This window comes from Oryzias melastigma, linkage group LG19, assembly GCF_002922805.2.
Source record: "Oryzias melastigma strain HK-1 linkage group LG19, ASM292280v2, whole genome shotgun sequence".
Taxonomy (NCBI): Eukaryota; Metazoa; Chordata; class Actinopteri; order Beloniformes; family Adrianichthyidae; genus Oryzias; species Oryzias melastigma.
The window spans coordinates 10,189,015-10,202,169 of NC_050530.1; the positions used below are offsets into that span (position 1 = coordinate 10,189,015).

At 37.3% G+C, this 13,155-nt stretch overlaps 1 protein-coding gene across 1 annotated transcript; it reads right to left on the minus strand.

Annotated features, from left to right (window-relative positions):
- Window positions 1-547: 547 nt before the first annotated feature.
- Window positions 548-12,739, minus strand: LOC112154356 (circularly permutated Ras protein 1). Its single transcript, XM_036217288.1, has 21 exons — window positions 12,276-12,739; window positions 12,075-12,173; window positions 11,529-11,744; window positions 10,354-10,551; window positions 10,156-10,287; window positions 10,013-10,084; window positions 9,863-9,933; window positions 9,609-9,782; window positions 9,495-9,527; window positions 9,274-9,363; window positions 9,053-9,204; window positions 8,898-8,979; window positions 7,824-7,954; window positions 6,675-6,759; window positions 6,445-6,551; window positions 6,253-6,365; window positions 3,563-3,674; window positions 2,976-3,116; window positions 2,669-2,762; window positions 2,562-2,588; window positions 548-780 (listed from the first exon to the last, which is right to left on the minus strand). Exons 2-21 carry the CDS (start codon window positions 12,157-12,159, stop codon window positions 691-693), a joined length of 2,205 nt encoding a protein of 734 aa, XP_036073181.1. The 5' UTR covers window positions 12,160-12,173; window positions 12,276-12,739; the 3' UTR covers window positions 548-690.
- Between the last annotated feature and the right edge of the window lie 416 nt (window positions 12,740-13,155).

Sequence of the window (13,155 nt, forward strand, 5' to 3'; positions counted from 1 at the left end):
TACTTTTATGGGGCACATTTTGCGCATTATTTCAAAAAGTTTATGAATACCAAAAGTACAAGCAGTAATGTCCTGAACTGAACGGATTTCTGCAGTATTTGTGGAGAGACGCGTCACTTCCAAGAACTGTTCTTCTCTTCAGTTCCAGCCACTAGAGTATGGTTTATGTTTCATCGCTATGTTTTTACACCCATTCCTCCCCCCTGGATCCATCTTTTGTTAAATGCATGAAGTTCTAATGTACATCCAATCATGTTGGATTTGTTAAGATTAAAAGCTTATTGTGATGCCAACCCCACACGATGGAGGCGTTTGCCTCCTTTCAGTGTCACAGAATCAGGCTTTTTGTGTGTTTTTCTTCTGCAGAGTCGTGCGTGGTCTGTTTACATTCACAGAACGGTCAGGACTGAAGCCTCACAGCACGGAGGTCCTGCTTTAGACTCCAGCTAGGAGCCTCCTCTTTGTGTATGCAGGCTGTTCCTGTGGGAATTATCGGAATATTCCTGCTTCCTCTCATAGTCTAACTTGTACCAAGTCTCTCAATCAATTATTTACAAAATTAAAGCAATTTTTATTACAGCTTATATACAAAATGTACTTTACAAATATGTCATTGAATCAGTCAGATCACCAGAGGAACAATTGTGAGTTTTAACTTGGGTCGGGTCCAACTGGGTAAAAAGTGTCCGACTAACGTTGATATTCTTTCTTCAGGCTAATTGACTTCCTGTTGCTGTGCTTCAGGGTGTAGAGCAGTGCTGCACCAGCGTCTGTTAGAGACTATAGAGACAGGAAAGAAATTCATTAAAAAAACTATGATATTTTGAGAATTCTACAATAAAAAGAAGGAACGGTGGCCAAGAAGGGTCATACATCTCTAAAGCCAGAAAGATAAAAGCATAAAATAAATGGAAAATACAAATTTTCTTGGACTCAACATAATTATTTGACGCAAACATGGTAAGAGAAATAGTATTTAGTTAGACTAATACTAAAACTCAGCCATAAAACACATTTAAAATGTCTGACAAATTTATTTATTTGATGGCATAATTATAGGGTGCTGTTTATAAATCGGCAAAGCAAAATTTTAATAACAATATTTCTAGGTATTTAGCATATTTCAAATGCACATTTTCACCTTCTAAATTATTGTATTTATACATTTTTCATTTGCTAACTAAATATTTTGTTAGCAATATATAGTTAAAAACTAAATATTTAGTAACAAATATTTAGTTTAAAACTAAATATACAATTTTAACTAAATATTTAGATCCAAGTTAAATATTTAATTTTTAATTAAATATTTATATTCCAACAAAAATATTCAAGTAAAAGAACTAAATATTTAGCTCAAAACTAAATATTTGGTTACAAAAATTAAATATTTAGTTTAGAAAATAAATATTCAGATCAGGTTTAAATGTTTATTGTGCAAACTAAATGTTTAATTAAAAAAAATAAATATTTAGTGTGCAAGCTAAATATAAAATTTTAAAATAAATATTTAGCTTAAAATTAAACATTTAGCTTGCTAACTAAATATTTAGTAACAAATATTTAGTTTAAAACTAAATATATAATTTTTAACTAAATATTTAGCTCCAAACTAAATATTTAGATTCAAGCTAAATATTTAAATTTTTAATTAAATATTTATATCCTAGCTCAATATTTATTTTAAAACTAAACATTTATATCCAACCAAAAAATTCAAGTAAGAGAACTAAATATTTAGCTCAAAACTAAATATTTAGTTATAAAACTTAAATATTTCGTTTAGAAAATAAATATTCAGATCAGATTTAAATGTTTATTGTGCAAACTAAATATTTAATTTAAAAAAATAAATATATAGTTTGCAAGCTAAATATATAATTTTAAAATAAATATTTAGCTTAAAATTAAAAATGTAGCTAGCTAACTAAATATTTAGTAACAAATATTTTGTTTAAAACGCAATATATAATTTTTAACTAAACTAAATATTTAGATTTAAGCTAAATATTTTTTTAAATTAAATATTTATGTTCAAGCTCAATATTTAGTTCAAAACAAAATATTTATATACAAAACCTAAATATTTAGTTTAGAAAATAAATATTCAGATCAGATTTAAATTTTTATTGTGCAAACTAAATGTTTAATTAAAAAAATAAAATTTTAAAATAAATATTTAGCTTAAAATTAAACATATAGCTTGCTAACAAAATATTTAGTAAATAAATGGAACAATTATAAATACATTGATTTAAAAGGCGAAAATATGCTTTTGGTTGTGTTTATTTTCTCCTAAACAATTTACAAACGGCACCCAATACATTATTCTTTGTTTTTTTTTTTCATTTCCAAAATAATGTTAAAATAATAAAAATATTCCACTAAAATCTTTACAGAAACAATGATGTGCTAAAATTAATCTTTTTATATTTTTCCTTCTTGCCAAAAAATTCATATATTTGTTTGTCAAACCGGTATTTAGCTTTTCTTTTGTGGCTTTCAGGATGAATGGCCCTTCTTGGCTACCGTACAAAACATTTGAATTGAGAAATATTTACCTGAGAGTCTGAAATAGTAGATTTATTCTATAAAAAAAAAGATTAGAAGAATTAAAAGTTTATTTTTGAGGGATACAAAGCAATTTTTTAGAATCCTGAAGACTCACTCTTGCCAAACTGTGAATGTTGTTATATAATGGCTCCATTGTTTTAACCCATTCCTTAAATGTTTGTTGCTCCTCTGTGCTGCGATTGTGCTCACTGCAAACAGGAAGATATCAGGTTTTACTTTAAGGAATAATCGAGCTGAAAAAAAAGGCCCCAAACTGCATTCAGTCCCGCCTTCTGCAGTTTAAATACCAGCTTGTCCTGAATGTGTAAAATTACCCTTCATTAAAGCCTTTTGTCAGACTTTCAGTATGAAGCGGCTCTCAAACCAGCCGCCCACCCGCGCTGCGTCAGACCCTTACTCACATTGCCCTCTCAATGAGCTTCAGCTGCATTTCTCCTTCCTTTTTGGCGTCCAGCAGGCGGCCTCTGACGGCCAACGCGGCGCTGGCCTGAGACGAGTTGAGCTGAATGATGGTCAGAGACAGGGAGGACAGCACGGCGGAGCTGAAGAGGACGACCGCAGAGATGTCATGAGAGAGCCCCTCAACATTTACAGCCCTTTCATTACAACATTGCTTTGTATCCATTCACACTTTGAATTACGTGACCTTCACTGAGAAGGTCGACTAGAGCAGGCAGACTTAGTTGAGTGTTTCATTCACTGTGTAACTAAACAGAACGGACAAACAATTCCTCTGATCTTTTCTGCATAAAAGCATTGGTCTCTCAGCAACAGATTTGTTTTTTAATGACTGAAGGTTTCCCTGAAACACAGGAAAATATGCTTGCAGTCATTTGTTTCCATGAAAGGGAAAACACTGTTGATTACAGATGCCAGAAGAAGGAAGGTAATTAGCTCACGGTGGAGCTAAAGCCTGCAAAATCTGAATGCAAATGTGATTTTTTTTAAAGGACAAATGGGATTGCTGGCATGACAGCATGATTATCACCTGTCATCAGTAACCTCCTGGTCTGCAGTGAACACTCTGAGCACCGTCTGCCCGTTCCTCTGCCTGTGCTTGATCTGCAGCTGGATGGACACACGACTTCCAGGAGCTGGCACTAAAAATAAACACAAACACATAGGATGTGAGAAGCAGGAGGACAGGAACAATCACATTTTTTTGGAGTCATTCTGTTGCTTTGCATGTCTAACTGAAGGTCAAGAAATAACAACAGTGGAGGTTAGATCACTAAAGAACATCTCACTGTCAGACCGACGCTGAGAATGTATAACTCTCCATTTATGTTCATTAATCTCATGTTTACCTCAGAGCTTAATTTAGATTTTCATTAAATGTAGTAGAAGCCTGCAAACAGGATTTCAGCCAGGTTTATAGAACTCGTTAAACACCGCCCACACATACTCTTTAGGAGCGTTTCTCTGTGTCTGTCCAGCAGCAGCAGGGCTAACAGTGTAATAGGCTGAGTGCTAGACTGTTATGCGGTTGTACTGCAACAAAAGCATGTAAAGCCCAATAAAGATTTTGTTTGGTCTGTGTTTTGTGCTCCAGATCAGACAGGAGAGAAGGGTTTGAGAAAACAAATTAAAGACTCACTCCAATGAACATTAGGTTTTTGGTGTGTTTACCATGTTTTGTAGCATGTTTGTCATGATGGAGGAAGAAAATTAAGCTAAAAATAACATTTTTGAGTGTTTATGTATTCAAATCTGTTTGAAAAAGCTTGTAGAAGAGCAAAATGAGCAGAAAATGTGGGCCCTAATTGGGCTTCTCCACAGTTTCTGTGGTAGACCCACCTGTGTTTGCCCACATTGACTTAAGTGGGCACTCAGTGGGTTGGCTCGCTACGCTAGCCAGCCTCCCGGGGCACAGAGGAGCTAGCTAGATCTCTATAGCAGAGCCTGCTAGCTCGATACAGTGGAGCTCGCTACAATGGAGCTTGCTAGGACGATACAGCGGAGCTTGCTAGCACGATACAGCGGAGTTCGCTAGCACGATAGAGAGGAGCTTGCTAGCACGATACAGCGGAGCTTGCTAGCATGATACAGCGGAGCCTGCTAGCACGATACAGCGGAGCTCGCTAGCACGATACAGCAGAGCTTGCTAGCATGATACAGCGGAGCTTGCTAGCTCAATACGGAGGAGCTCACTACAATGGAGCTTGCTACAGCGGAGCTCGCTAGCACGATACAGCGGAGCTTGCTAGCACAATACAAAGGAGCTCGCTACAATGGAGCTTGCTATAGCGGAGCTTGCTAGCACGATACAGCGGAGTTCGATAACTTTTTAAAACAGAGCTTGCTACAGGGGAGCTCGCTAGCACGATACAGCAGAGTTCGATAACTTTTTAAAACAGAGCTTGCTACAGCAGAACTTGCTAAATTGGAGCTCGCTACAGCGGAGTTCGCTAGCACAATACAGCAGAGCTTGCAAGCAGGATACATAGGAGCTCGCTAACTTGCTTAAATAGAATACGCTACAGCGGAGCATGATTAGCTCGATACAACGGAGTTTGCTAAAGTGGAGCTTGCCAAAGTAGAGCTCGCTACAGCAGAACTCACTAGCTAAATATACTGGAGCTCACTTCCAATTTATGGTGTCCACTTTGAGGGTGGCTAGCGTAGCGAGATAACCCACTGAGTGTCCACTTAACCCAATGTGAGCGAACACAGGTGGGTCCACTACAGAAACTGAGGACAAACCCAATTGGGGCCCACATGTGTGTGAGGGGCTGTAAGTTAGCTGGAAAGTGTTTACCAGGGGTGTCAAACATACGAGGTTATGATTTAATCCAGCCCAGTCATGCAGAGAAAAAAACAAAAGGATGTTGGAAAAAAAAAAAACAAGTTTCTTGACTATTCCTGTGGCTAGTTATGGTTATTTTAAGAAAAAATATCAGGTGTGACCCCATAATTACCAAAATGTTGTCAAAAAGAAAATAATAATGGCTCTAACAATAACAGTAATTGATTAGGCTACTAGGTTGCTTGAAGCCTTTTTTTAAACTCAGAAAAAAAGCAAAAAAAAAAAAAGCTACAGATAAGAAGTTGACATTAGGTTGTTTTTGCTATTCTGTTACTGTTCTGGCCCACTTGAGATGGGTTGAATGTGACCCCTGAACAAAACATGAGTTTGACACCCCTGGTGAAAACAAAGGGATGATGGGAAGTGTTGGGAGGCTTACTCCACCAATAAAGGCAATTTCTACTGAACTCCTGCTGCTTTGCAGAAACTATGTCGTAAAAAACAACAAAAAGTTTTTAGATTCTGGCTAAAAACAGCATAATCATAATTAAAAGACCGTTGGGAACGCTTGTGAAAGTAAATCAAGAGATGATTGGAGTGGGACTTTAAGCAACCTTTTAATTTCAATTTAAATCGACATATTTCAGCATACGTTTTATGGGAATAAATGAGTTTATGAGTGTGTGTTCTAAAATTTACTGTACTGTCAATGAATATAAAAGCCAAGATGGGAAGCCTTACAGCATCAATATGCCAGATTTGCTTTGGATATGGTCCATCTCATCACTGTGGGAATGCAACAGTTCTCGCTTGGAAGCAACAGAAATAAAAGTATTTTTGAAAGAAATTGGCTGCACTTTTTGCTTTCTTTTTTTTGTTTAAAGTCCAGCTCTGCTGTGGCCGAACACACAGTACATACATATTTCTCTCACCGTATTTGCTTTCTTCGTTCGCTCCAAACTGGAAGGTAATCTCTGCATCCTGGTTGACGTTCCCCACTTCTCTGGTCCCCTTGTGTCCCGCTTCCTTCTCTCCTTTTAAGCGTCTGCAGCAAAAGATAACACAATTCAAGACTTTTATTTTGGAAATTTTCAAACACTACTATAGTGAGGTGTTAATCTTACAGTGATCTGGGCAGCAGTAGGGTGACTGTACATTGCGTGGCTATGGTTCTGTTCTGAATAATCTGCTCAAACTCTGAGTGCAATCGGTTGGGACTGGCTATAACCACCTGCAGACATTGAAAATGCATTATTTAATTTTGTTTGACTCTGGAAACTGAAGCAGACCGGAAAAGGGGGAAAAAAATCACCATGGCTGATTTAATTCACTCACAACACTGTGTTCCTCTTACTTTCCCTCCGGTGCGATCAGCGAGTCTTCCCAGCTCATCCAGCCTGCAGTCAGTCCCTTCTATGGACAGCACAGACACCATCACACTGAGGAGGCAAGCACAACTTAGAGTGACCTTCATCACAGTCAGTCTAAATCAAAAGAGCAGCAAGAATCCAGCTAAGCCTTCAAGGTTTATATATAAACAGTGGGGCGAAAACGTATTTAGTCAGCCGCCAGTTGTGCAAGTTCTCCCAATTAAAAAGATGAGAGAGGCATGTAATTAACAAAATAAAAGAAAGAAAATCACATTGTGTGATTTTTAAAGAATTTATTTGCAAATTATGCTGAAAAATAAGTATTTGATCACCTACAAAACTGCAAAACATCTAGTCTGTAGCTTCTTCTGTCAGTGGATCCTCTGTCCTCCCCTCGTTACCTGTATTAATGGCACCACCTGTCCACAACCTCAAACACACACACTCCAAATTCCAAAATGGCCAAGACCAAAGATCTATCTTAGGACACCAGAAACAAAATTGTTAAATTTTTAGATTTTGAGTTAAAACCTCCTTCCATCAACAATGGCATTGAAGAGGAAACATGGCTGATTCGTTACGTGTGACAACAATCCCAAACTCACTGGCCGAGTAACAAAGGAGTGGGTTCGAAAGAAGCATTTCAGGGTCCTGAAGTGGCCTAGCCAGTCTCCAGATCCTAGTAGAACTTCATAGAAAATCTTTGGAGGGAGTTGAAAGTCTGTGTTGCCCAGAGACTACCTCAAAACATTAGTGCTCTTGAGGAGATCTGCATGGAGGAATGGACCAGAATACCAGCAACAAATTGTGAAGACCTTGACAAGACTTACAGAAAACATTTGATTGCCGTCTTTGCCAACAAAAGGATGTACAACCAAGTATTGAGTTGAACTTTTGTTAGTGACCAAATACTTGTTTTCCACCATTATTTAAAAATATTTTTAAATCAGACAATGTGATTTAGTAGATTTTTTCATTTTGTCTCTTATAGTTGAGGTACATCTATGATGAAAATTACATTCCTCTCACATGTTTTTAAGTGGGAGAACTTGCACAATTGGTGGCTGACTAAATACTTCTTTGCCCCACTGTGTGTACAAATTTGAGAGTATTTTGAAAGTATGTGGACTAACCCTTGATTAGCAGCATACTCCCCTAACTCCTGGTAGAAAATCGTGGATGAGAGGAGCGTTTGAGCATCAATATCCTCATCTTCAAGGTTTCCCAGCTTTGCATTGGCTTTCCCGTCTGTGCAAATTATCACCTTCAAGGTGAAAAAAGGCATCAAAAGTCTGATCTTCAAATCATAAACAAATAGGAATTAACCACATTTTTGTTTAATTCACTTCTAGTTGTTAAAGTCCCTTAAATCTTCATGACAGATTGAAAATATCTTTTGATTTTCATGCATAAAATTTAATTTTGTATCATTTTAATTATAGGACATTATTTTGCAAAAGAGTTGAACATTTTACTTGCGTGCAATTGAATTAGAGGGGCTCTAAAACTCAAAAAAAGTTTGCTTTTTTTAACAAAAATGTTGTCTTAAATTGCTTTTAAGGTAGTTTTATTTACGCAACCACTTTGCACATAAAGTTAATTCAAGTATTCAGAGAAAATAAAAAAAATTGATAACAATAATAAAATATTAAAAGTAAAACACCCTAAAACAAAAATGTAAACAAGTAAAGTTTTTTTTTTTATACTAGCATACAATTAAAGACTTTAATTGTGTAAATTTGCCCCACAACAGTAAAAAACAAGCATCTTTGTTTGGTTCTGACTCCAGGTTCTACCAGCTGACGGCTTCCTGCAGATCACAGACCTGCTGCGTTTGTGTACAAATTAATCAGAGATGTAATTATTGAATCATTGAATGATTCGATGATTAGCTGTAACACCTGATTCCTGTAGGAAATTGATAATCAAGTAGCAAAAAAATTAATATCCAAGAAAACATACAACAAATAAAAGTGTATTTGTGTGATCCCTCCATAAATAAACACAATTATGTTCAAATGTTTTTGAGCAAGTGGAATAGACAATAGGTGGAAAAAATATTGGCAGGATATCTATGTATGTTAAATGTATGTAGTCTCCTTGAAAATAAAAGGTAAAAAATCTTGAAAAATCTGTTTTTAAGACATTAATTTGTATTTGATTGAATCAAATAAAGCACATGATTTTACTGTAAGTCTTGAACTGACCTTGGAGCCTGGTTGTCTGGAAGCCATTGCTATGGCAAGAAGAGCAGCTGGACCCAGCGCTGTGGTTCCATTTGCAGATAAACTTTAAACAAACAACCAAAAAATAAAAAAAAGTTCTTCAAATATCAGATAAAAACATGATAGCTCCCTCTCACCCCATCACTTGTCTTTGTAGGAACTCTCTAGTCTGAGAAATAGGAGGTGGGTTCGGCAAACTTGCGGCCACCTTTTTTAGATGCTTGATTTTAGTCAACTCCGCCCCGCTCAGGAGCTGGGATGCAAAATTTTCATATCCATGAATTGTCACCTGGGGAGAAAATTATCAAGAAAATAAGCAGAAATGCGTTAAGAGGAGTTTTGATCCACGTGTCTTTACCTGATAGCTGAAGGTGATGAGGCCTACACGCGTGTCAGGCTGCTGCTCACTGAGCCGCTGAACACACTGTACCACAGCTTCCTGGACAAACTGTTGAGAAGAAGATCGATTTGCTAAATCCTGCTTTTATCTACTTTTTATGTTTAAAAAAATCATTATTAGCATATTAAGTCTAATCTTCTGCAGCTCAAATCTAACCAAGACATATTAAAGCAATTTACCTGAAGTCTTGATATGTGTTCTCCATCTAAAACCTTAACAAAATAAATAATGTTTTTTTATTTTTAGGAATGAGAGAAAGTCGTATTTTGTCAACATTCAGGTCTGACATAAACCTCAGAGGTGATGCTCATGGATCCCGACACATCGATGCAGAAAAGGATGAGGGAATCAGCCGACTGGGGCTTTTCGTTGGGATTGAGCAGAAACAGTCCATCCTGAAGGTCGTTTGAAGGGATATGTGGGGGGTCTGGACAGTCCCAGGGGCGACAGAAGTAACACTCATTTACCTGGGATAAGGTGAATACATGAACAGATTAGTGCAATCATCCATGTATATTTGCTTAATGATATAGTTTGATGCATTTACGTCATTGTCAAAGGAGTCCAAAACAGAGCCACAATGAGCGCAGGAGGAAGGTTCCACTTGTAAAGGAATTGCTGGAAAAACACAATTTATAGTATTATAATATTTCAAAGAGACAAAAAAAATTGGTCAATTATGGTAAAGTTGCAAAACCTTCTTCGGAGAGCAATTTTGCTAAACTGATGAGAACCACGTTGGGATTTCCTTGCAGTGGCTTGCTTTCCGCTGATAAATAAAACAAGTATTTCACTTTAATTTATTTTTTAATTTCTATTTGATTTCTTTGTTTGATTCACCTTTCCCCGTAGGTGACTGAGGAAATTGAGTAGGCGATGATTGCTTCTGGGGGGATGTGGTAGAGGACGGCAACAGCGTCAAATACTCTGGGATTAATTTAAAAAACGACGGTCTCGGTGGAAGGGCGGGGCCTAGAGTTTGAGAGGAAGTTAAGTTTGGTTCTGTGACTCAAATAAATTCAAATGTAAACATTTTACCTGATATATGTGCATTGCTTGTGTCATTTTGCAGCTTTGCTTCACTCCCCGAACCATCTGACGAACTGTTGGAGTGGTTTGGATCCCAGATGTGTTTGTTCACTTTGGGTTCATTCAATGGCTCTTCATAGGTAATACTCTGGGGCTGAGAGACCAACACATTTCCAACTGTAGGTCTCATATGTGGCGGAAGAAGAGCTGGGTAAAAGAGAAAAATGTTCATGTCATTCTGACGTCTTGACAGATCACTGGATCAAAAAGATAAACGGGTCATGGTTATTTCTAAACATATTGTGTTTGTTACTTCTTTCCCTCCAGCAAAGTCAAGTGGGTCCCATATGATTAAAAGTGTGCAGAAAATGTGGGTCCCGACTGGGACTGTAGCAAGCTAGCATTCTCCACTGTATTGAACTAACAAGCTACACCATATTGATCTAGTGAGCTCCGCTGTACTGAGCTAGCGAACTCCGCTGTATTGAGCTAACAAGCTCTGCCGTATTGAGCTATAGGGAGCTCCGCTGTATTGAGCTAGCATACTCCACCACCAGGCGGCTGGCTAGTGTAGCAAGCTAGCCTAATGAGTGTCCACTTAAGCCAATTTGGGCAAACACAGGTGGGGCCACCTCAGAAACTGAGGACAAACCCAATCGGGCCCTACATTTTCTGTCCACTTTGAACCCATGCGGCGCACCCTTGGGTTTGCTGGCTGGTTGCTATCGTGTGTACATCCATTCATGAAGTCCAGATAAACCCGTCATCTGAGGGTGGAGCTCAGTTTATTAAGATAGATCGATAATAAAGATGTTTTAGTTAAAGAAAAAAATGGAACAAAAGATGAAAAATAGTTGTTTTTCCTTTTAAAATAAGGTTATATCTACAAAGAGAAGTGAGTACTGATGTAACAAAAGTCAAATGTGGAAACAAATCAACAAAAGATATTTAAACACAAAGAACGTCTTTAAATAAAGGACAACTTTAGTCTGTGACACTGTACCGTTTGGTCAGATTGGTTTTACCGGTTTGTATCATTTCATGCATAAATTGGCTTTAACAACAAAATGTTTTTATACCACAGTTTTTTTTTTTTGTTTTTTAGTAATCCTCTAATGCAGTTCAAAAATAGCTCCATCAAGAACCTGTTTTACCACATGTGGGCAATGACAGCTTCATCGTACCTGTCTTTCGGTTGGGGTTTGTCTGCTGAGGAAACACATTCGTGGTGGAAGTTGTCTCCCGGTTGATATGAAACTGAGCATTTTCGTAAAAGGAGGTAGAGGACTTCTTGACCTTCACTTCTTGACTTCTTTCCTGTTCTTTGTTTTTGGCAGTGTGTGTTGGAGGGGGAGGAGGAGGCGAGCGAGGGCGCATCCGATTAGCAGGAGGAAGAAGAGCTACAAGGAAGACAGAAGTATACGTCCAATTAGCTGTTTTTTTTCTCTTCAGAACTAAAAAATACTTCCCCTGGGGAGCAATGATGCTACATACAAATATATATATTTTTTAATATTTCTTCTGTGAGGTCCTCATAATTCTAGTTTCCTGTTCTTAAAAACAAAATGCAGCTTCGGTGGTACCCTGTAAATATTTGAACAGAAAGCTTCCACAAAGGGGAGGATAAGTGTGTACTGATTGCTCAAGATGTAATCACACCATCGCCACGACCACCCACTGGGCTCCAATGAAAAGAAAAAATCCTGCTGAGAGCCCGACGGAAATCTTACCTGAGCGTTTCACGACATTGGGTCGCTGGTTATTTCTCTGAACCAATAAAGACGGCACATAAACAAACCCACAAGCAAATTCCATTGTGCTTCAAGCGGCTGAAATGAAGAGATTTGATACGAAGGTTCACTGATACCACAAAAGTAGGCTCAATAAACTCAAGAAAATGATCAAATAATCTTGTAAAAAGAGTTACTCACATATGTTCAGTCTTGGGTATGAAGACTGTACAGTACAGTACAGTCAAGAACACTAAATCCGTCCAGCACTCAGAAATGTTTCAGTAGGTGCTTGAGTGACATGTCATTCACCTGCAGCTCGACATGTCGCTGAACAGGTTTTTTTTTTCCATCAAAGAGCTTTGTCATGCCACAGGGTGCCTTTTTTTGAACACTAGTTGAGGTGAATGGAAACATTTCATAGAAGTAAATAAAACTAGAAAAGTGGCATTACCTGTGAATGCTTTTTACTGAAAGTAGTTGTGGAGGCTTTTTGCTGGAAATGATGACACAATTTTCTTCAAAGGATTTGCTGAAAAAGCAAAAGCTATTAGCAAAATGTTAAATTTGCTAAAAGACTGGAAATGTCATTAAACAACTATGAAATAGTGCTGAGGTTGACTTCAATTTCTGAAAAATTTGTTGTAAAACTGCTTAAAAATCCTTAAAACATGCCAATTTTGCAAAAAGTATTTAGTGTGTGGCTTAAAACCCCAGTAGATAACAAATTAGCCAAAATGTTAGCATGTTGCTAAAATATTAGTTAAATTGCAAATTAGCCAAGAAAAATCTTAGTGGACGCCAATTAGCCAAGACAGCTAGCTCGTTGCTTAAAAACTAGCTAAAATAGCCAAAAATCCCTCAGTGAACTAAAGTAGTCAAAAATATTAGCCTGTTGCTAAAATAGAAGCTAAATTCTAAATTAGCCAAAAAGGTTAGCTTGTGGCTAAAATAGAAGCTACACTCTAAATCAGTCTATAAAGACCTCAGGTATAAAATTAGCCAAACATTAGCATGTTGCTAAAATATTAGCTAAACTCCAAATTAGTCAAGAAAACCCTTAGTAGAGGCCAATTAGCCA

What these genes read in the sequence shown, in the direction of transcription:
- LOC112154356 (XM_036217288.1), bottom strand. Translation starts at nt 12,159, where the DNA reads ATGGAATTTGCTTGTGGGTTTGTTTATGTGCCGTCTTTATTGGTTCAG. An exon ending in AAGCAATGCACATATATCAG is followed by an intron (nt 10,288 to 10,353) that starts GTAAAATGTTTA and finishes CTCAAACTCTAG; the next exon opens with GCCCCGCCCTTCCACCGAGA. An exon ending in CTACTGCTGCCCAGATCACT is followed by an intron (nt 6,366 to 6,444) that starts GTAAGATTAACA and finishes CTTTTGCTGCAG; the next exon opens with ACGCTTAAAAGGAGAGAAGG.